The sequence below is a fragment of the Callorhinus ursinus genome, unplaced genomic scaffold (genome assembly GCF_003265705.2).
Source record: "Callorhinus ursinus isolate GAN/ISIS: 27379988/994484 unplaced genomic scaffold, GSC_fseal_2.0 scaffold20, whole genome shotgun sequence".
Classification (NCBI taxonomy): Eukaryota; Metazoa; Chordata; class Mammalia; order Carnivora; family Otariidae; genus Callorhinus; species Callorhinus ursinus.
This window is the reverse complement of record NW_027397082.1, coordinates 21,358,855-21,379,248: the sequence shown is the minus strand read 5'-3', so window position 1 is coordinate 21,379,248 and position 20,394 is coordinate 21,358,855. Positions and strand designations below refer to the sequence as shown.

The 20,394-nt window shown below is 50.2% G+C and overlaps 2 protein-coding genes across 18 annotated transcripts in view; one reads left to right on the top strand and one right to left on the bottom strand.

Moving 5' to 3' along the window:
- The window catches only part of HPS1 (HPS1 biogenesis of lysosomal organelles complex 3 subunit 1), a 23,966-nt gene extending 7,747 nt beyond the window's left edge, over window positions 1–16,219 (bottom strand). For 2 of the 17 annotated variants that reach the window (XR_012381694.1, XM_073904343.1), the window contains exons 1-13: window positions 15,884–16,109; window positions 14,547–15,358; window positions 12,638–12,745; window positions 7,955–8,092; window positions 7,593–7,735; window positions 7,102–7,210; window positions 5,430–5,590; window positions 4,825–4,969; window positions 4,185–4,271; window positions 4,027–4,096; window positions 2,114–2,169; window positions 722–889; window positions 447–626 (exon numbers count right to left, since the gene is read on the bottom strand). Coding sequence is in view for 16 of the 17 variants with exons in the window: in XM_073904343.1 (XP_073760444.1) it covers window positions 447–626; window positions 722–889; window positions 2,114–2,169; window positions 4,027–4,096; window positions 4,185–4,271; window positions 4,825–4,969; window positions 5,430–5,590; window positions 7,102–7,210; window positions 7,593–7,735; window positions 7,955–8,092; window positions 12,638–12,745 (1,365 nt within the window). In the remaining variant the exon portion in view is untranslated. The other 15 variants (XM_073904333.1, XM_073904332.1, XM_073904329.1 and 12 more) reach the window with 15 other exon arrangements.
- Window positions 14,150–20,394, top strand: LOC141374704 (uncharacterized). Its single transcript, XM_073904563.1, has 4 exons — window positions 14,150–14,265; window positions 15,592–15,793; window positions 15,934–16,765; window positions 20,323–20,394. The coding sequence occupies exons 1-3, from the start codon at window positions 14,150–14,152 to the stop codon at window positions 16,678–16,680; spliced, it is 1,065 nt and encodes a 354-aa protein (XP_073760664.1). The 3' UTR covers window positions 16,681–16,765; window positions 20,323–20,394.

The following is a 20,394-nucleotide window of genomic DNA, read 5'->3' as shown; positions in this document are numbered from 1 at the left end:
CTCAGATGACCCAAGCTCCACCAGCTGCTTCCCCTGGGTGACCTACCCCTCCCGAACTCCGTGGAGGCCCCCGGCGGAGACTGTGCGTTTCTACTGTCTAGGCCCCTCCAGCCTCATCTCCAACCTGGGCCGTGAGGGGTGCCGGGCGCAGGCTGCCGGCCTTCATGGCGCCCTAGAGTCAGGCTCTGCTCCTGCCACTCGCCTGCCCAGGAATCTGTGCCCTGGTTTCCTCACATAAAACACGGGATTTTGAATTCACGTTCTGCCAAACTCACGTCAAAATGCTCTGAAAATACTGCTAAGTTTCTGCTATCACTTCGTGATGGGGGAAACAAGGATCATGGGCCCACGGTGGGGCCACTCCCGCAGTGTGGACAGAACAGACCCTGCCACCCCGGCCCTGCTTCCTCTCCCAGAGGCCGCTGTATCTGGGAACTCGGCCTCACCTGAATCTCTTGCCCCCCGCGATTCTTGACAAACTTGTCCATCCTCTGCCGCAGGTCGCCCATGAACGGGTGGGACCGCAGGGTGCTCCCGGCCTCCTGCCCCTCCTTCAGCTTCTTCTCCAGTAGGGAAAACCCGTCCAGCAGCTGGTACAGGACGAGGGCCAGGGGGGTGCTGGGGCCCTAAGGGAAGAAGCTCAGGGCAGGATGAATAGGGGCAGTGTGCGGGAAGGTATCCAGGCTGGGGCACCGCCAAGGGAGGAGGGGGTCGCTCCTACCTTGGTTAGGAGTACCATGTTGATGCCCGGCCACAGGGGCAGGCAGTAGGCAGTGTGGGGCACCATGGGGCAGTGGCTCTCCTTCACGTTGGCATCTAGGAAAATCCTTCTGGGGCAGGAAGCGACTGGGGAGGGACGGACCAGCGTCTGGAGGCTGTCTTCAGCTATCTGCGGAGAAGAAGAGCCGTCCGTGGGAGGGCTGTGGCCGGGGAGCGGGGAGCCGCCTGGCCTCTGCCTCACGCACCCACCCATGGTTGCCCATTTGCTGTCTCCCCTGTGAACCACGGGGTAAACACTTTAGCTCCATGAAATCCAGTTCTTCAATTCCTGCGCCGTTACCACGGCCTCAGCAGCTCCCCTGTCTCCTCGGAGCCATTCTACCCGGAGTCAGGACTGGGTGGCAAGCAGGGGCCGTGAGGAACAGGAACTGGGGTGGATGGTAGAAAAGTGACTTAAAGGGCAGGAAAGGTTGGGGGTGGGGGGAGCTCTGTCCCAGGCCTTCACTCGGACAAAGGCATGTCAATATCGCTGTCATTCTACCCACCCTGAGAACATCCGGACCGCTGGTCCCATGGGGGAAACTGAGGCGTGGAAGGACTAAATGAGCAAGACTCTAGTCTTACTAAATAAGTAAGAAGGGCTTTGGAAGGAAAAAGTAGAGAATTGAGGAAATCACCAGAGATGCCACGAGACCTTCTCTATCAGGATGGCACTGCAGTGTGAGAACAGCCAAAAAACTAGCAACGACGTACTAGCTGTTGAGCGGATCTGTTAAATAAGTTTGACAGAGGCACGTGACGGACTCTTATTCCTTACAGACCAGTGCGGAGTAAATGGAAAAATGCTCAAGGAAAACAGTGTAACGAAGGACATTAGGATTCAAATTTGGTAAAAGAAAAAAATACACGTAACGTATAAATATACATACATACACGGATATGTACGTATACGAATGTAAAATCAGAGAGAAGACAGAAACACCCCAAAATCTTAATAGTAGTTAGCATCTGGGGGAAGGATTAAGAGTGACTGAGTGATTTTCATTCCTTTTCATACTTTTGTATTCCCCAATTTTTCTACAATGAATATACTTACGTTCTAATTTAAAAAGTCATCACAAATTAAGTGGGACTTTCAGTTCCAAAAACAGTGAGGAGGGTGGGATTCCTCAGGAGTTGAGGTCGCCCTCCGCCCACCCCCCGCCCTCCTGGCCCCGGCCTCTGGGATGAGCTCTGTGCCCCGCACTGACCAGCCCTGAGGCGGCAGCAGGAGGGCCTGTGCGGAGTTACGGGGAGCAGACACCTCAGAGTCCCCAGTGCCCACCGGAGCGTCTCCGATCAGCCAGTGCCCGGTAGACCTTCCCTCCCCAGGAGGAGGGAAGGAGAGACTCACCTGGACCTGGGGAGCATCCGTGGGTGGGGTGCCCTCATCCAGCCAGACAGTGCTACCTACAGAACACAGGTGATAACATAAATAACGTGAAAACGTGAACAACGGCTCAGCAGTGTGTCAGGAGGGGAGGGTGGGGCAGAGTACCTGGCAGGGGCGAGGGCACTTAGTAGGGGCTGGAGCAGCACTGCCCTGCTCATCTGACCCCAAGCTGGAAGTGCAGGGTGCGCTCTGCAGTCCCAGGCTAGAGCAGCCTGGGCAAGAGAAGCTCCCCGCAAGGCCAGCTGCTGGGTGCAGGCTCCTGAGGAGGTGGCTGGAGGGGGGGGGGGAGGGGGGGCATGCCCCTCCTTGGCCCCCTGAACCCCTCCTCAATTCCACCCTCGGGTCCCTCCCTGTCTACCATGGTGCCTCTCTCCCAGAAGGCAGCACACTTATTCAATCAGCAAACCTTTACTGAGCACCTACTCTGTGCAGGGAATTGAGCAGCTTTCCTTTCCCAGCAGAGCTCCCAGAAACTTACTGAACCCATTACATATTTGAAATATTACATGTTTGTAATAATATTGTTCTCCCTTATATCTCATTGCAAAGAGCCATCATTTGTAATCATGTTTCTCTAGGGAAGCCTGTTGATAGATACATGTGAACACCTGATTTACAAATGAATGAGTACAACTCAAGCCATTTGTAAGCGGTGAATTCCAGGCACTGGGAAATGGCATTATTTACAGCTCTGAGGCATGAAAACTAACCACTGAGAAAGAGGCCAGGAGGGGGGTTGTGATGAATGAGGGAAGGGAGCAGTAAGAAGAAAAAGGAGCTTTGGTGATCACCCCAAAGCAGTGTCTCTTGGTGTGTTCTGGGCTCACGGAGAGCTTAGGGACGAGAGGACAGCCACGGACCCTGGGGCCCACAGGAATGTGTAAGTCTACAGGAGCGGGTGTGGGGTCTCAGGGGTCCCAGGCTCCTCGAAGCCCAACCACGGACTTCAAGTTAAGAACATCTAACCCACTGGTTTTCAAATGCGGCTGCACATGAGACCTTTTGAAAATCTTGATGCCCAGGTCACATCCCAGATCCATTAAGTCCCAATCTCTGGCACAGGCAGGCCTGGCTTCGGGAGTTTTTAAAGACTCCTCGGTAAGCCCACTGTGCAGCAGGGTTTAGAGCCACTGCACTAACCTAGATCTGCGTGTAGGGCTGGCTCCCCCGCTGATGCTCACTGGCCTCACGGGGCAAGTTTCTAGAAGTATTCTTACCTGGGTCCTTCACAGACTATAGCTTCACTGGTCTGGCTGAAGCGGCCTGGCTGGTTCTCACGTGCAGCCAGGGTGGAGAACCAGTGGCTTAAGGACACCACACAGTAAATTCCTTTCAAAACTCAGTCCCTGAGAAGCGTCTTCTCCTGAACCCCTGGCCTTCCTCTATTAGGTGACGTGAGCCATACGATCCTTCCTTCCCCCCAAGAGCTTCAGAGGTGAGTGTGACACCCATTCAGAGGGACTACAACAGTACGGATTTTGGCTTATCTTTTTCTTCAGCACTGTTGTCTATTGTTTTGTTAGCAACGTTTTGAATATTTTTCGTTTCTTTTGTTTACCCACCCACATTGTCTGGAAAAACAGGTGAAGTATAGAGACTGAATATATACATTTTAAACCATTATACTTGAAATCAAATGATTATTATTTAATTTTAGTTACGCATTGACTGATTTAAAAAAAAAGGGCAGAGAATACCCCTATGGGAGATGACTTTTTAAATGAAATCAGCTTGTCACACAGCTTTAGGAATCATTTGAGTGGTTGAGCTTCCATTCAGGCTGGAGCTGGCGAGAGTGGGGGTGCAGAGGAGGACCTGCGGGCAGCAGCATCCTCTGCTCTAGCCCCCTCCTCTGGCTCCTCCCCAGGCCTCACCTGAGCTGTGCTCCCTGGGGGAAGGAGCTGGTGTGAAGTACTCCTCAGGGAGGGAGAAGCTGTCGGTCTCCTGGGAGGGAGAAGAGGGCATCTTGGGCCGAGGGCTGGGAGAGCGTCTCCTAAGGGCTCCACCCTGGGCCCCGCTCCCCTCCACACACGGTTGCTGCAGAACTCCTCCTGGCCCGGGCTGTGGAAGCAGGGCCCCAGGCCTGCTGCACGGGGATGCTCTGGCTGCTCCACGGCTTCTGTGGGGAAGGCCGCCGTCAGCAAGGGAGACCTAGTCAGAGCTCCTCTTCTGCTCTACTCCTCCCCGCCTCCCCAAGGAGCCCAGTGCTTCCGCCCACAGCCCTCCACCCTCTGCGCCTGCTGCCACCACGCAGCCCTGGGGGGGGCGCGTCCTCACTTTCCACCCAGGTTTCAACGCTAGGTGGCCTAGTCTTTCTCCAGAACCGCTGAAATTCCCGAAATTCCAACACACTGGCAACCGAGCCGCTGCCGATAATGGGGATGGTGTGGGCAAGGATGGTGGCACCCACCGAGCACCCCAGGCACCGCCGGCCAACTGTCCCCTACTCCTCCGAACAGCCCTTGTCCCATTGCACAAATAAGGGAATCGAGGCCTAGAGCGGCAGGGACTCCAAAAATCTGCCCTTCTCACTGACTAAACCACATGCATTCTAGAAACAGGAAGCCAAAAGCCTGCCCAGAACGGTGATGCAGAAACACAGCCTCCCCAGGTGGTCTGCCCAGCACTCTGCAGACTGGGTTTTGGAACTGCCCGGGGAGCTGGCCCAAGACCTGAGGGTCGTCGTCCTCCGCTGTGGTCTCGCTGGGGTAGCGCTCCTGGACCAGGAGGATGAGGGCGAGGAGGTCAGCTGGGCGCAGGGAACTGGCACTGTGGCTGCGGAGAGAGCAGCCGGCTGTCAGCGCACACTGGCGCCCCCTGCAGGTAACAGCGGGCGCGGGGCATGCAGGTTAAGGGAGTTTGGAGCAGGGTCCCGGCTCTCAAGGAATTTATGAACGTGTCAGCTGGCTTAATCCTTCTTGGAGAAAGGCAAGGTACAAATAACATTAAGCAGTTCATTAATTTTTAAAATAAAACTTGGTGTATTAAAGAAAAAAAAAGCCCACCAATGAGAAACCACTGGGGACCAGTCACAGCCTATGGGGAACTTCTAGAATTCAGATTCGGAGACAGTGTTCCGGAAAGACCTAATTCAGAGAAGGGAATGAACTGAGAGGGTCAAGAACTGAAGAGTTAAGGAGGCTTCAGGGAAGAGATGGGTCTTGAAGATCTTCTTGGCTAGGGAGGTGGTGCTTTTTAGGTAGAGGGAATAAAGGGCCAGGGCGGGGGGGCGGGGAGGCAAGGGTGTGGGCCACCGCCTCCTGGGACCAGGGCTCACCTGGAGTAGAAGGCCAGCAGCTTGGAGTGTACGAGCAGGAAGGCGTGCAGGGCCTCCTCGCCGGCCCTCTCGGGGCTGGAGTTCACGGCCTGGATGACGTGCCGCTCCAGGGCCTCTATGCATAGCTCACAGAGCTGAGGGTGAATCAATCGCTCCACAGCCTGGCGGGCAGGGAAAGGAAGCCGTGTCACCGACCACCCTCCCCTGCTCCAGGCCCTGGCTGGTGGGTACACTCGCTCAGTCCACGCTGAACGCATGCTATGTGCCAGACACTTGGGAACAGGGCGACTTGGGCCAGCCTTCCTGGGGCTGATGGTCTGGTCACTAGACTCTAGTTGGATGAGACAGACACTATGCCAGGAAAGAGACAAGAGAAACGCCAACTCGAGTAAGTGCTGTGTAGGAAACACCTGGTACCGAACAGCACCTACTTGGGTAGGGTGTCCGAGGATAATGTCCTGGAGGAAGTCACCTCTAAGTTGATATCTAAAGAACAAGAAATCCTGTAAGAGAGAGTGGGGGGGCAGAATGCTGCGAGCCGAGAAAAGAGCATATGCAAAGGCCCTGAGTTGGGAAGAGAGCTCACAGTGGTGCTGTCCAATGGATCTATAAGGCAAGCCCTACGCATAATTTAAACTTTGCTAGTAACTACACTTAAAGAGTAAAAAGAAATAGGGGAAATTAATTTTAATATTTATTTTATCCAATATACCTAAAATCGTATCATTTCAATATACAATATAAAAGCATTATTAATGGATGTTTGACACTCTTTTTTTGTACTAAGACACCAAAATCCAGTGTATATTCTACATGTACAGCATAACTCAATTTGGACAAACTAGATTTCAAATGTTCAATAGCCAAATGTAGCTAATGACTACCGAACTGCACAGAATTAAATATCCAGTGCTCCTGATATGGAAAGAAGTCCTGGGAGGCCAGGGCGCAGTGAGTAAGGGCAGAGGGGCATGAGCTGGGGTGAGTCCCGCAGTGGCAGGTCATACAGGGCCTGGTCGGTTCCGGAAGGAGTGTGGATTTTAAGTTAACTGCATTAGACCATCTCCTACAAGAAGCCTTTCCTGATGTCTCAGAAAGAGCTGGTAATGCCATCCCTCGTGCCATCGTGGATTCGGATGGGAAACCCAATAAGGCAGCACCCAGGATGCTTTATTATGCTTTCAGGCATATATGTACGGCCGATTTCCTCTCAAGGGCAGTGATGGTATCTTCACTCATCTCTGTTCCTGAAGCCTGGCACACCTCTTAGCATACAGTAGGTAGTACACATTTATCAGAGGAGTGAGGGAGCGGGTGCTGCTTATTTTTCACTACTGTCCATGCTAGTTTCAGCTCAATATAATTTGGCGGGGGGCGATCAGAATTGAGGGAGCTATCTTCAGAATTTCCATAATTTACTGTGAGCCCCAAACTGCATTAAAAAGCCTGTTTTATTTAGGGTCTCACTGTTTTATTGTAGGGAGCCCCATCAGAGTATCGAACCCACCATGAGGCCACAAAGAACAACCTTCTAAAGATAAGAGTCTGAGGGTCTGTGACCTCACTCATGACGCGGCGGGTGGTGTGTGTGTGTCAAAACTTGGCCTTAAAGCTCCTCAGCCCTCTGACCTGACACTCCTGTGGCCTGAGACCTCCCGCGCCCAGTAGTCACCTCCACAGCGAAGCACTGCTCCTGCTCCCGCAGGCGGCCATACGTCCACAGCAGGCTCTGGAAATGCTCCCACACCTGGATGCGCAGCTCAAGGTCTGGGGGCCGCAGCCTGGGGGCAGAGCAGGAGAGACCCTGAGAAAGCTGCCTGTCCCCACCTTCAACCAAAGGAGCAGAGTTACCATCAGGGCTGGGCAAGCTCGTGTGACTTGAGGCGACAAGCAGGAGAGCCCTCCGAGCGTGGAAGGGCTGGTCCAGGCTGCACCCTGGCCATGGAGGGGGAGCACAGGACCAGGAAGTAGGCGCCCAAGCAAACACTTCACCTCTCAGTTTCCTTCATACACGGACATACGACACGAGGTCAGCTAGAGAGTCTCCAGGAAGGAGCCAGGGGTGGAGTACAAATGAGCAGCTTCACAGAGGCCGGCCACCTGCTGCACGGCCTGAGCAGGTGCTTGGCAGAGGACCCAAAGGGGACCGAGACGAGGACTCACTCCTTTCGGATGAGCTGGCCATCCACGGTGACCAGCCCGAAGTGCACCTCGAACAGGTACTTGAGCACGCACAGCTTCTGCCGCAGGTCACCCTCGCCCTCCGTGTGGTCTCCATTGATGGCGATGAACAGGCATTCTCCAAACTGTAGGCGGAGGGGGCTGGTGTCAGCCAGCCCCAGGGGACCCCTCACCTGGCCTGATCCTGGAGGAGATCGAGGGGAGGCCTAGGTCCCAGGGGATTCTGATAGGGCGGTTTCTGCCTTCTAAAGGAGTCTGAAGTTCAAGGTAAGGGCGAGGCATGTGGACAGATAGCCCACGGCACTGAGGGAAGAGGAACACGGGCTCAGGGGTTACACACTCACCAGGTGAAGGACGTACAGATAGTTGCCATTTTCCGTTGAGAAGCACGTGTATGTATCTGAGAGCTTCTCCAGCATGGTCATGGAGGAGATGATGACTGGGGCCAGGAGGGTGCTGAGCTGGTCCTCCATGGCAGGAAGCTGCAAGAGGGGAAGAAAGTAACAGCGCTTGGAGTGCCAGACCCCGGTGACAAAGGAATGGACAAGACCCAGGCCTCGCTAGCAAGGGCGTCCGTAGTTTTAGACCTGCCTGGAAGGTACCACCGCCCTGACAGGGAAGGAGGCAAGAGGAGACTGCACCCAGCACCTGAGTGGTAGTGAGAAAAGGCTGGGAAGGGTCAGCCAGCTACCTGTGCCGTTCTGCCTCTGAATCCAGAAGGAAGCATTAAGGACTTAGGCCACATCTCCACAGGGGAATGTGTGGGGCATTTAATGGAGCACTGACCGACTCTTAAGGACGTTCTCTACGTGTCCTAAAGTCCATGCTTTTTGTTGCAGTTAGGTCTACTTCCGGGGAATGTATCCTAAGGACAATGATCGGGGATAGGCCAAAGATGCGCACAAAGATGCTCACTACAGCATAACGCACGGCAGCAAGCAACTGTAAAAACCTGAAATGCTCTGCACCAGCGAAACAGTTAAGGAAATAACAGCTCAGCTAAATGACGGAAGAAGGTAAAGCCACCTAAAATAGGGGAATGTTTCAATGACATGGAAGATTCTTCTGATGTTATGTTAAAAAAAATTGCTGTGAGTGATATTTTAAGATGCATAAAAAAACCCAAGTATTGAAAACATATGAAGAAAGTCAATGCAATGCTGCTAAAGTTATTCCTTCTGGCTGAGAGAGTATGAGACTTCCCCCACTTTTTATGCTTCTGTACTGCCCCCATTTCCATAACAAGCCAACCTTCACTTTTAGGAGCTCTTCCTCCAACCAGTCTCTCCGCCCTCCAAAATCAGGAACAAAACAAACAGAACCAAAGAGAAACTGGACAAATTTGCTGACAATCCGCAAATAAAACTGCATAAAGCCAGCAGAATGGGAACCACTCAAACCCTCCTCAATGGAAGGGGAAAAGAGAACAGCCGATCTTCCCCACACTGATCTCGGGAGACCTGACTGCAATATGGAGAAAGCCGAATCCCGACTTTGAGCTTGTGAAATCTGAAAGGAGAGGAGTCAGACCTTGCCTTGAAAAGAAAAACAGGCAACCAACCAGGGGCAACATGCAGCATTTACAACAGGAGCGGGATGCAACGCTGTGGTGAGGATTTCCTTCCAACTTCCTCAGCGCTCAGGAGCCGAGATGAGTCTAGCTTTAGCAGTGGTTCCTGCCCACCCCCTGGGCCCAGCTCAGATGGCCCCTCTCCTGACCATCCCGGCCACCCTGCCCCTGTCACTCCTTACCTTCCTCAGCACATTTAACATTCCCTTGACTCATGTGTTTATTTCCACCCCGTTCACTGTCTTTCCTCCTCCCTCTGTAGCCCTAAGTTCTACGAGAGCAGATCATGTTGCTATGGTCACTGCTTCACCCCCAGAGCCTGGTGCATAGTAGGTTCTCAGTTAATATTCACTGAATGAATATCCCTCCACGGAAGCAAACATTTGTTCAACTGCTCATGTGCCACAATTTTCTTGAACTGTCATGGACAGATTATGTTAACAGAAAGTCATTTAAAAATCTAGATTGTGTACAGAACTCGTTTTTTAAGTAGTGGCTTTTTCGGCAGGCGTAGCGAGATTTTTTTTTTTTTTAAAGGTTGGGAAGATGAAAATATTTGGCATAGGCAGAGTGTAAAGGAATTACTATTACTTGGAATTATAAAGTGGTACATTATCTTTGAATGGCTTTTGAATCAATGTCTCTGTTTATAGGAAATTATCCTAAGGAAACGAGATGTGGGATCAAATTCAAGCATGAATGTTCCCTACAGCAATAATTTTAGCAAACTAAAAACAATATACATGTCCAGTATGGGAAAAATGGTCAGATAAATGGTACATTTATTTATACACTGGAATATACTGCTTCCATTAAGATTTATGCTTTTGAGATTATTTAACAAAAAAGAATAATGCTTTTGATATAATGGCAAATGGATAAACAGAAAATAGAACTGTAAATGTGGTATGATCCCAACTACATATAAAAGATAAAGACCCAAAGGAAATATATAGAAGAGCTAATGGCTCTGGTACTAGAATTATGGGTCATTTAAAAACGATTTCTCTATATTTCCCAATTTCCTACAATTAATTCATGTTATTTATAGAATCGGGGAAAAAAATAAGTGTTGTGTACATAAAAATAAAACTTTAGTAGACATTTTTTCTTTAGTCACTTAGGAACTGAAAAATCAGGATTTTGTTCCTTTATAAGGCTTTTAATAAAGAGGAAGATAAACATGACCAGATAACTTGCTTCTTTTGCTTGTTTTATTCATTCATTCACCGATATACTGAGTGCCTTTCTGTCAATATTATGGCACGTTCTGGGGATACAGAGGTCTACTGATTGTTGGCTTCTTCAACTGGCCTGATTGAAATAGAAGTTTAAGAACAAAAATATTAAAACTTTATGTTTTGGGGCGCCTGGGTGGCTCAGTCGGTTAAGCATTCAACTCTTGATTTCAGCTCAGGTCATGATCTCGGGGCCCCAAGACAGCCCCGTGTCGGGCTCTGTGCTCAGCAGGAAGGCTGCCTGCGATTCTCTCCCTCTCCCTCTCCTTCTGCCCCCTCCCCTCTTGCACTCTCTCTCTAAAATAAATCATCTTTAAAAAAGAAAAAAGAACTATATGTATTGACTGCTAAAAATAAAAGAGCCTCATAGATAGACTTGTTTTTTAGCTTAAAGAAAACCACTAGAATGTCATGATCTCTGATATCTTTATTCCTAAAGACTGTGACAAGAATATTGGTGATGTTGGGTGGATTAAGCTGCTCATGCAGAACTGGCTCAGCTGGTGATTACACCCAATAGAGCGAGAAGGGGCTGGCAGGTCACCCGTCAGGGCTGCGCCAGAAATGCCAGAACTCTCTCTACTGCTTTCCCTGCAGAAATGTTTAATCCAAAATTCACCTGGAGAAAATTTTCAAAATAAATCACTCCTTTCAAACAGAGAGTAGAAATTATGAGTGAAAATGACAACTATCTCCGAGCTATAATATTTCCAGGGTCACTCTGGATGTCTATATGCAAAAGATAAACCTTCATCCATACTTTACATCATATACAAAAATTCAAAGGGGATCTTTAGACCTAATATAAAAGTGGAAACTATGAAACGTCCGGAAGAAGATATAGGGAAAACTCTGTGATCTAGGGTTGGACAAAGATTTCTTAGATATGACACCAAAAGCATGATTCCCTAAAAGCAAAAAATGGATACACTGGAGTTATCAAAATGAAAAACTTCCACTCTTTACAAAATACCAGTTAACGGATGTGAAGACGACACACAGACTGGAAGAAAATATTTGCAAAGCACTTACCAAATAAAGGACTTGCATCCAAACTATGTAACACTATCAAAACTCAGTAAGAATCCTAAGAAATAACCTCCCCAACAAAAAGACGGGCAAAATGTGAACCGACCTCAATGAAAAAAGACAGAGGGCAAATAAGCACATGAAATGATGTCAAAATCAGCCAATAGGACATGAAAATTATGAGGACAATGAGATTCCAAGAGATACCTATTAGAATGGCTAAAATTAAAAAGACCACAGCCAAGTGTTAGCGAGGGTATGGAAGGGGAACCCTCCTACATGCGTAGTGCGCTGGATACGCTACAACCCCTCTGGCCAAGCCTGGCAGTTGCTTACAAAGTTTAGCATACACCTCCACGACCTAGCCCTTCTACCCCAGCTGTCGACCCAAGAAAAGTGAAAGGCGACGTTCATACAAAGACCTGCACATGAATGTTCACATCTGCTTTATTGGGAAGAGTGAAAAATGGGCCACAGTTACCATCAGCAGGTGCACAGATACACCACCCATGGTGTGCCGATACCACAGACTACCTCCCGCTCAGCAGGGACAAGGAATACACTACTGATACCTGCTGCAACATGGATAAATCTCAAAATTATGCTGAGCTAGAAGCCAGACCAAAACCGCTTTGAGTATATACTGTATGACTTCATTTACCTAAAAGCCTAAAAAATACAAAGTCCTCTATTGTGACAGAAAGCAGACTGGTGATTGCCTAGATTGGGGAAGGTGGGGCAGGGGTCACAAACTTGTGGGATGACAAATGTATTTTATTGACTGTGACAGAATCACAGATCGCACCCTTTGAGAATGTTCAGTGTACGGTATGTCCATTATACCTCAACGTAGCCGTTTAAAAAAAATTGATGTGTTAAGCTTATGCTAAACTTTTTAGGGAGAGAAAACGAGGACACCAAATTTCTCTGTCGTGTGGTTTAAACTCTACCTCCTCCTCCTGCTCTCATTTAGCCTGATGAGCCCTGGTGGAGTAGGGGTGAAGTCACTAACTCGAGAGCGTCAAGAGGCCAACCTCTGAGGACGAGCAGCTGGGTGTGCAGGGCTCTGGACCGCACGCACCACCCTGTTAGTTCCTCAGGCTGGGCCAGGAGCGGGTGGGCAGGTTCTCCCGCCTCCAGGTACTTCTGGGCTGTTGTTCCCTCCCAACCCCCTCCTGCCCTGCACTCACCTCTTCTCCCTCAAACCCAAACTTCAGCCGCAGACTCTCTGCAAACTCCTCGTCTGTCCAGTAGAAGAGGACCTCTGCACCTTCTGTGGCCACTAAGACGCACTTCATCTGCCAGGGAGAAGCAAGGTCAAGGTCACCTCCCAGCCCCTTTATCCAGAAGCTCAGCCTGAGTAACGAAGAGGATCATAACCCCAGCAAACACCTACTGAGCCCTCACAGGGTACCGGGCTCCATGACAGGGGCCTTCCTGCTCTTATTTCGTCACACCCTCACAACCAGCTGAGGAGGCAGGAATCTTTAGTTACTCCCACTTTCTAGAGCAGGACTTCTCACAGCTTGGAGCTGCTGGGATCTAAACCCAGGCTAAGGCTGGGGCTCTTGCCTCTGTTTTCCAGTGCCTCTCGCCAGATCGTCAGACTCATCATGGGCCCACCTACACCAAGCATACGGAAGGACCCGGCTCCTGATCTGGACAGAGGATCAACTCCCCAAGAGGGGCAGGCAGTATGGTGGCTCATGGCCCTCAGTGCCTGGTCTAGGTGGAAGGAGGCTAATGCACCTCTCGCCAGGCAGTTCAGAAATGTGTTTCTCCTCGAGGCAAAAACAGTTCCAGAAGACAAGCTTCAAAGCCCCCAGGAGTGGGTTCAGCATGACATAACGTCATTCACGAGTTCCTTCTGCTCTGGGTGGAAACACCGGCTGCCTAACCTTGTCCACAGTTCACGCTCACACTTTTTTGGCTTCCTCAGCCACATCCCCCTGGATCTTTGGCCCTCCCAAACCGCCTTCCCCACCACCCACACATGCACCTTCTGTGCCACACATTTTAATGCCTGATTATACAAAACGTGTCTCATTATTCATCAGTGGGGAGAGTCTTAGCCCAGAGCGTCCCACCCTGTGCCTTTCATTCCCTGGGTGGTGGGGGGGGGGCAGCAAGACATTGATCCTCTCAACCTGGGGGCAGCCTGACCAAGCCGGGTGAGGTCCGAGTTCTCAGGTCAGCTGCTTGCAGATGAGCAAACCCCAGGCAGGGGCTTCACATCTTCTCTTGTGCCTCAGTGCGCCACACGGACAAGATCGCGTTGTACGTGTGCCGAGACATGACAATGACCAGAAAACTCTGCTCTGACTGCCCCATGAGGGGATGTCCAGTTTCAAAGAGGATCACAGCATCTTGAGGCCTCAGACTCAGTGACACTCTCCCGGATCCCCTAGGCGCCCAGTGTGGTGGCACTTAATGAATTCCTCCCCAATCTCCGGGGGGGGGGTTATCAACTCCGAGCACCTGGCCTCAAGGTGGTTCCTCCACAGTGAACAAAGAATGCAGCCTATTCCCGTGGAATTGCTCAACACCAGGCAGAGATGGGGAGAGCAAACAAGTGTGAAGCAAAGGCTGCTGGCTGAGGGCAGGTGACGTGGAAGAGGCGGCTCTGGGACTCCCAGGTGAGTGTGCTAAAGACAGGGGCTCGAGGGGCAGGCCTGATGGGAAGGGAGCGTGTGTGCAGGGCAATGGTGGGCTACAGCATGGAGGGTGGTCGGCAGCGGACAGCCCCCTGTAGGCTGGGAAGCCTGTGGGGAGTGACGTGCTGGGTGCAAGTGGGTGAGGTTAAGGATCCTGGTGTGAGGTAATGGGGGCCCACTCCTTGGGCGGAGGCCAGGAGAGGAAGGGGCCGATGCAAGAGGTGTAGCTTAGGGTGGTAGGCCTTGATGACGGCCCGGAGGCAGGGGAGGAAGGAGCAAACAGGCAAAGGTGACAGGAGCAGGCAGAGCTGGGGCAGGGGGTGGGGGGACAGGGAAGGCTCAGTCCGCTGCCTGCCCTGGTGTGTGCCACCCGTTGCCCCAGAGCCGGCCCAGAGTGAGTGCCGTCTGCCTCCGTTCTGCCCCCAGGGCAGGCAGGATCATCCACCTTGGCAAGGGGCACCGCCAAGCCCCCACACAGCCGGAGGTTCACAAAGGGCTGCAGGAGGCACACTCGACGACCAGCTCACGGAAAGCAGCACGGCATCTCGTGTCCTGAAAATGCTTAACACAGAGAAGTCATGAGGGCAAGCAGAGCCTCTCATCTGACTGCTGTCCATTTCTGGGAGCACCAGCTGATGAAGGACTCAGTGGTCACATGTCTCCCTCCCGCCCGTAGGCAGTCAGCTCAGAACATACACCCCACAGCCGGAGGCGCGGGCGCCCTGTATCCCTACCCCCCGCCCTTCCCGCAACACGAACCCGCCAGCACAGTCCTTTCGACATAGCAGGGGCCCACAAGCATTAACTCCCACCTCCTGTTTCCTTCCCGGCACTCTCATTTTACCGTGGGTCACTCAGAGCCCTGGTGTGGTCAGCAAACCCGCCCTTATCAGCGCCAATGGGCTTGGTCGGAGTGACTGGGGAGACAGCACAGCACACCCCAGACCCACAGGGAAGCAGGCCCAGAAGGGAGGGGACCTCCTGGGACGATGAAGGAAACGAAAAAAGGCACCAGAGACCTGGTTCTAGTTTCGACTTGGCCAAGGCAACTCTCTGAGTCTCAAACCTCTGCTCTACCTCCCTACAGGGTTATAGGGAAAAACAGAAGAACCGGGCGGGAAGCACTTAGCAAACCCTGCTTTCTTACACAGAAGTGGGCTTACTTTCCCTTGTTATTTCCCAGCTTCTCTTTGTAAACTGGCTCCAGAATCATTCACATTTTGATGATAAAAGGCAGGGATAACATAAAGCTGTAACCTAATCCGGAAACCAAACGTTGTAAGCAAATAAGAGGCAAGAAAGGAGAGTTAGGGGTTCAGCATCTTTTGCCGCATAACCGAGACTAGCTACATCACCGGCATGACGGGCCTTAATGACAAATTCCCAGAAAAGTGGAAATGCTTTTCTTAGGTTCTACTGTTGCTGGAAAGCGAACCTTGCCTGTGGTGTCATTTTGTGATTTCCCTGTTCTCCTCTATCCTGCTCTAAAGAGGCCCCACAGGCCTCACTGGAGCTCCAGATGGCGCGGGGCCAACCTGGGGAAAACCCCCGGCCCCATTTTCACCACCTTCCCCAGCAAACCGCCCTCAGGCCGCCGCGCCCGCCTCCCAGCAGCTCTGTTTCGGGGCGCTCGGCTCCGTCCAGGTCCCGGCCTTGCCCCTGCTGGGCTGGACGACCCGGGAGAGAGAATCCGTGGGGCGCCCGCCCCATGGCGCCTTCCTGTGTGCCCCGCACTCCACAGTTTACGCAGCACCCCCAAGCCCCCGCGAAGCTCACAGCTACCCTGGGAAGAAGGCCCGGCTGGGGGCGCCCGCCCCACTCCGTGGCTGTAGAAACCTAGGCTCCGAGAGGTGAAGCGGAGGGCCCCCCGGCCAGAAGGGCGGGGTCTGTGCGGCCGAGGTGGGGCCCGCCCCCACTTCCGGGAGGGCCGCGTGGGGGTGGGGGAGGCAGGAAGCCCCGCCGCCCACGGAGGGGTGGTGCGCGGAGCGGTGCTCGGACGGAAGGCGAGGCCCACGTACCTGCTCGCCGCCCTACACCGCCCAGCCAACCGGGCCCCGCGGGCGCGCTTCCGGGTGCGACCACGTGGCTTCTCCGCGTCACTGCCCCGCCCGGAGGAGGGGCTGGAAGCGGGTGCGGGCTCCGCGGGTTCGAGCCCGCCCCCCGCTAGTGGAGGCGTTGCCTCTGCTAGTGGACCCCTTCGCTCTGCTCGGTCGCCCGGCCCCGCGAGCTGGGGCTCTTCCGGTTCCGCGGCCGCATTCCTTCTGTCGTCGAAGAGAGCGCGGAGGCCTGCGGAGTTGGGGGGGTGCTGCCCGCAGCTGTCAGGGGCACCTGCTGCGTCCGCCACTGGGCTTGCCCCTCCGCTGGCTGTAGCTCTAGTGATTCCCCACCGAGGCACTAGGGACATGTCCCTTTTCGCCCCGCTTCACACAGGGGAAAGCAAGGCCCAGAAAGAAGAAATAATTTGCAGAGGGCCCGAGTTAGGATCAGAGCCTAGGTCTCCTGGCTCCCGCGCGGCTCTTTCCCACCCTCTGGCTTTACCTGCTGAACCGCAGTTCCCGAACGAGAGCTGCCCTCCGTGACTGTTTTCCGTGGCCTGGGGAGAAGACAGCCCGCCCAAGGGCCCGCTTGCCCCCACTGTGCCAACGCTGGAATTTCGTTATAAAGGTTCTCAGTCCTTTTGGGAGGCGGGGTGCACCTGAGGGGCTTTGTTTAGAACCCGTGTTTTCAAGATTTTCTTAAATTGTGTATTTGGAGTGGCCGAAGTGCGGGATTGCTGATGAAGATCATGGAAGGGAGTAAATCCCCTCCCAGGTCACCCCTCAGTGCCTTGGTGTTGCCTGGGGCTTTGGGCGCAGCACAGCAGAGGATGAGTTGTGGGGACTGGTGGGGCCCAGCAGATTGTACACCCCCTGGGGAAAGGCAGGGACCAGGAATTAATGCCCCCACCACCTGCAGACAAAGCAAGGAGCACTACCCCTCCCCCCCCCCGCAAATGTTCTCTCTCTCCTTCCCGGCTCACCTTAGGGTCCGCACCTTCCAACTCCCCAACTGCTGCACATACCGGATGCAGGCATTGCTCTCTGCAGCCCACAGTCGAGTTTGGTCTGGCTGTGCGCTCTTCATCCTGCTATTTTCACTCCCCTTGTTTCTCTCCTATGTCAGACTCTTCATAAGCATGAATTTCAGTGGTTGAATAAATTCCATCAAATGGATATGCTGCCCTTCTTCTCTCTGACTGCTAGTAGTTTCCAGTTCCCACCAGCAATGTAGGAAGGTCCCAATTCTCCACATCTGCGTCAACACTTGCTATTGTCTGTTTTTATTTAGCCATCCTAGTGGGTGTGAAGTGGTATCTCCTGATTTCGATTTGTGTTTTCCTGATCACTAATGGTGTTCAGCGTCTGTTCATGTGCATTTTGGCCATTTGTATACCTTCTTTCGAGAAATGGCTATTCAATTCCTTTGCCCATTTAAAAGTTGTCTATTATCAAATGGTAAGTTCTTTATACTGGATACGAGTCCCTTAGTAGATCTATGATTTGCAAATTTTTTTCCCATTATGTGGGATTTTTTGGTTTGGTTTATTTTTGCTTTCTAAATGGTATCACTTCTGGCACAAATGTTTTCAATTTTGATTTAATCCAATATACCCATTTGTAATGCTTTTGTGTCAACATAAGTTTTTATTTTACTTGGGTAAATATTTAGGGGTAGGATGGCGGGGCTGTATGATAAGTAACTGTATGGTATGGGGTGTATGGTAAAGTGCCTGCACTATTTTACACACCCCTGGCAGCACTGAGAGTTTTCGCTGCTCTGTAGCCTCCTTAACACTTGACATTGTCCTTTTATAATTTTAGCCATTCTACTAGGTATGTTGTAGTATCCCACCCACTGGGGTTTGAATTTCCATTTTCCTAATGACTAATGACGTTGCACTTCTTTTCATGTGTTTATATGCCATGTGTATAGTGTTCAAATCACTTTCCCATTTCCTAAAATTGGATTTTTCTCTTATTATTACTTATATGATTTCTTTATATATTTGGACATGAATTCTTTATCAGATATCTTTTTTCCTTTTTTTTTTTTTTTTGCCAGCCTCTGGCTTTGTCTTTTCATTTTCTTTACAATGACTTTCGAAGAACAGAAGTTTTTGTGTTTTTTGTGCCACTGCCCAAAACATCTTTGCCTAAACCAAGGTCACAAGGATTCCTCCTGTTTTCTTCCAGCAGTTTCATAGTTTGTTTTGCACTTAAGTCTGTGATCCATTTCAAGTTGATTTTTGTAGAAAGTGTGAGAGAAATGTTCAGGTTCATTTTTTTTGTGTAAGATACCCAATTTTTCTAGCACCATTTGTTGAAAAAATATCCTTTCTTCATTGAATTACTTTGACACATTTGTCTCAAATAAATTGACTATAAATATGTGGATCTATTTCTGGATTTTCCATGCTGTTCAGTCAATTTAGAAGGATGCAGGTCACATAAGGATTTTATTAATTTTCTCAAGCAGGTTTTGGTTTCAACAATTTTCATTGGTTTTTCTGTTTTTTATTTCACCAATTTCTACACTGTTTACTATTTCCTTTCTTCTGTTTACTTTGGATTTAATTTGTTCTTCATTTAGTTTCCTAGGGTAGAAACTGACCCATTGATTTGAGACCTTTTGTCTCCAACAAGGGCGTTTGCTACTATAAATTTCCCCCAAGGTACTGTTTTATCAGCATCCACAACTTTTGATATGTTGTATTTTCATTTTCAGTGAGTTCAAAATGCTTTCTAATTTTTCCTTTGATTATTTTTTTGGCCCATGGATTATTTGGAAGTGTGGTATTAGTTTCCAGCTATTTGATGGTTTTCCAGGTATCTTTCTGTAATTGGTATCTCTTTCAGTTCCATTTGGCCAGAGAATATGCTTTGTGTGACTTGAGTCCTTTTAAATTTATTGATGGCCTAGGATATGATCAATCTTGGTGAAAGTTCCAGGTGTACTTGAAAATAATATATATATATTTTTGGGGGTTGAGTGATCTACAAATGTCAATTTAAGCCAAGTTGGTTGATAGCTACATTTAAGTCTTCTCTCTCCTTAATGATTTTCTGTGTCCTTACTCTATCAAATATTGAGATAGTGATATTGAGTTCTCTAACTATAATTTTGAATTTGTCTAGTTCTCCTCATGGTTCTGCCAGGTTTTGCTTCATATCTTTTGAAGCTCTGTTATTTGATGCATATACATTGTGATTGTTACGTTCTCTTAATGAATTAGCACCTATATCATTATAAAATTACCTTTTAATCTTCGACGCTATTCATTGCACTAAATCTACTTTGTTTGAGAACAATGTAACCACTACAGCTTTATTTTGATTAGTTCGCATGGCATGTGGCGTGTGATTAGTTCACATGCCATGTTCAGGACATGCAACCCCAAAATATGCCACTTTGGTATCTTGATTATTGTGAGCTAAAGGCACTTGAAACACAGCAGGTGCAAGAAGGGTATGCTGACCTTCCCTTTTCTTTCTGCAAGCAGGGGATGAAACTCCCATGGGAAAGATGCCCTCCCCTTTCCAGGAGGAAAGGAACTTTCTTCTCATCAGAGAAAGGGAGTCTAGGCAGAGAGAAATCTGTACAAATAGACTGGGTTAAAATAAATCCTTTCTGTAGTCTCTGCGTATGGTTTGGTTACTTTTCCACATTCGCCACTCTTTCTTCAGCCTAGTATATAAGCACTTAGGCCTGGCCAGTTCTTTGGATCTTCATTCTTAGGGGGAGCTCCCCTGGACATGTTAAAAATTATTAAATAAAAATCTCTGCGCTTTTCTCCTGCGACTCTGCTTTACATCAGCCTCAGCCAGAAGCCCTGAGAGGGTAGAGGAGACATTTTACCTCCTCTGCGTATGTAATTTTCCCTCTTTTACTTTTAACCTACTTGTGTCTTCCTATGTAAAACACATTTTTTTGTAGGCAGCGTAGAGTTGGGTCTGATTTTTTTATCCAGACTGACAGGCTCTGCCGGATGGAATTGTGATTGTGTGTGAAGAACAACTCACGCGTGATGTGGTTATGACTGTGGTTTAAAGTCTATCAGTCATTACCTTGCTGTTTGTTTTGCATTCGTCCCATCTTTGTTCCTTTGTTCCCCGTTTTTATGCCTTTAAAAACATTTATTGAGTACTTTTATGATTCTATTTTATCTCCTTTCTTGGCTTCAGGACCAGGACTTGGGTGGGAAGAATGAGATACTCACCTTGAGTGCGGGATTTAAAGGGGTGTCAAAAAACTTG

Excerpts from the sequence above, each read along its gene's own strand:
- LOC141374704 (XM_073904563.1), top strand. The coding sequence starts at position 14,150 with ATGGTGGGCTACAGCATGGAGGGTGGTCGGCAGCGGACAGCCCCCTGT. Across the intron at positions 14,266-15,591 it reads GTTAAGGATCCTGGTGTGAG|AGGCCCCACAGGCCTCACTG; the intron begins GTAATGGGGGCC and ends CCTGCTCTAAAG. Across the intron at positions 15,794-15,933 it reads CGACCCGGGAGAGAGAATCC|AAACCTAGGCTCCGAGAGGT; the intron begins GTGGGGCGCCCG and ends CCGTGGCTGTAG.